A 2,250-nucleotide genomic window follows, 5' to 3' on the forward strand; every position below is an offset into this window, starting at 1 on the left:
GTCAGCAGCAGAGAGAGATCTGCTTTGTGTTAGCAAAGAGCTTCTCATCTAGCTAGAGAAATACAGTGGCACCTCACTGGCTAGGGAACACAAAAGACAGGGCCTACTCGGTTGCATTTGGTGTTAATAGTACCATTATTAGCAGGAAAAAAATTATTTGATCATATGTACTTAGAAATTCTACATAACAAATTTATTCATCAAAAATTTGGGTAAACAGTGGTAAGAGGAAAACTCATAGCTCTAAGTGCCTCCAAAAAGAAACTGGAGAGAGCTTACACTAGGAGCTTGACAGCACACCTGAAAGCTCTAGAACAAAAAGAAGCAAATACACCCAACAGGAGTAGACAGCAGGAAATAATCAAACTCAGGGATGAAATCAACCAAACAGAAACAAACAAACAAAAAAAACAAAACAAAACAAAAAAACTATACAAAGAATCAACCAAACCAGGAGCTGGTTCTTGGTTCTTTGAGAAAATCAACAAGATAGATAAACCCTTAGCCAGACTAACCAGAGGGCACAGGGACAGTATCCAAATTAATAAAATCAGAAATGAAACAGAGACACAGCAACAAAATATATCTTAAAATAATTATTGTTTGTTGAATATTAACAGTTGAAAATATTAAAATCATGTTCTACAAAAACAACTTTGGGTAAAATGTTAATTTGTTGTCTTTGACCATATAATTTCATCAGGCTTGTAAATGCATTCTGTTTGCTTTATTACATAATTCTCATTCTTGATGAAGATGTTTTCTAATTATTGTAAATATTAATATTTGCTTAGTAGAAACTGCAAAACACAACTCTGTTCAGTTCTATCTAGAGATAAATTTGGAAGACTATAGTAAATGGCTTTAAATTGTAAATTTAAATTGGGATTTTCTACACTCATTTTTTTGTTCAGTTTCAGATTTGTCATAATGTCATAGCTTTTAATTGAGGTAAACCCAAATCTAAAATCTGGGGAACTACTTATCAAATATTAATTTCACAAATATAGCCTCTAAAATAATTTGTTAACTGTTAAGTATTATCAAGATTATCTTACAAAGAATCAATTAATTGAATTAAGTAAAACAAGATTCTATGGTGTCACAATAAAAGAACATTCCATTAACACTGAGTCACAAACTATTTAAATGTCAGTTACAAACAGAACATCTTAAATGTCCAATGTATAGAACTTTAGAAGTAACACAATGATTCTTACCATACAACAATGTAGGTACTGATTGTTGAGTACTTGTAGGTACTGATTATTAAGTACTTGTAGGTACTGGTTGTTGAGTACTTGTAGGTACTGGTTGTTGAGTACTTGTAGGTACTCATTGTTGAGTACTTGTAGGTCCTACTGAAGCTGCTTGAAAATACTCAGTACACACACATTCAAAGATAACATTTAGATGATTTGGGAAGAAGCTAAAAGATTTTACAACCAAGAATTAAATAACAAATGATTCGAATGTCGATAAAAACTGAGTCCAGATAAATAGCAAGAAAGAAAATTATCCACTTCTGAATGTTAAAATTTTTTCTGGTCTGAAGATCCACGTACTACTTCAGGATACATCTTAATGTCTTCCACTTTTGTTTTCATAAATATTTCATGAATATTTCCAAGTTCAGATTCTTAGAAGTAAATATACTTGAACTGGTCATAGAATAACGTATGGCTAATGTTCATCTTCTCAGTGTAAGTAACAGCAAAGAGTACATAACTCATTGTGTGGTGACTGTTTATTGCGGTGAAGGCTTATTTTCCTCTTCACATCTTTGGTGACTGCCTCCCACTGGTATCATCGACCAGGTCTCTCAGGCGAGATAAATGTTGTAAGGCCCTTTATTAAAAAAATAAAAATAAAAAATATATTATAAATCAACATTGAGAAGTGAATAGCCAATATAAAAAACAAGAAATGATGATCATATTATTTAAACTTCAAAGCTACAGTGACAGAAAAACATAAAACTTTGAGAACTCTTTTTATAAACTGACATCTGAACAATAACTAAAATAAGTTAGTGTTCTATAAACGTTTGTTTTAAACATAATATTTAATTTTTAGTTAATCTGCCAGAGCCTAATAAACAATAGTATCACAGGTATCATATTTAATAAAACATTTTTCATGTACTTTTCCTAATAGCTCTGCAAAAATAATTGTTTTGTTGCCGGGCATGGTGGCGCATGCCTTTAATCCCAGCACTCGGGAGGCAGAGGCAGGTGGATTTCTGAGTTC

The 2,250-nt window shown here is 32.0% G+C and overlaps 1 protein-coding gene across 3 annotated transcripts in view; it reads right to left on the bottom strand.

The window, feature by feature from the left end:
- Positions 1-611: 611 nt before the first annotated feature.
- Positions 612-2,250, bottom strand: part of C15H18orf54 (chromosome 15 C18orf54 homolog) — a 20,416-nt gene continuing 18,777 nt past the window's right edge. For all 3 annotated transcript variants that reach the window (XM_021214176.2, XM_029546842.1, XM_021214175.2), the window contains exon 9: positions 612-1,848. In XM_021214176.2, the coding sequence (XP_021069835.1) occupies positions 1,776-1,848 (73 nt within the window). In that variant the 3' untranslated portion in view covers positions 612-1,775. The remainder of the gene's footprint in view (positions 1,849-2,250) is intronic.

The sequence above is a fragment of the Mus pahari genome, chromosome 15 (genome assembly GCF_900095145.1).
Source record: "Mus pahari chromosome 15, PAHARI_EIJ_v1.1, whole genome shotgun sequence".
Classification (NCBI taxonomy): Eukaryota; Metazoa; Chordata; class Mammalia; order Rodentia; family Muridae; genus Mus; species Mus pahari.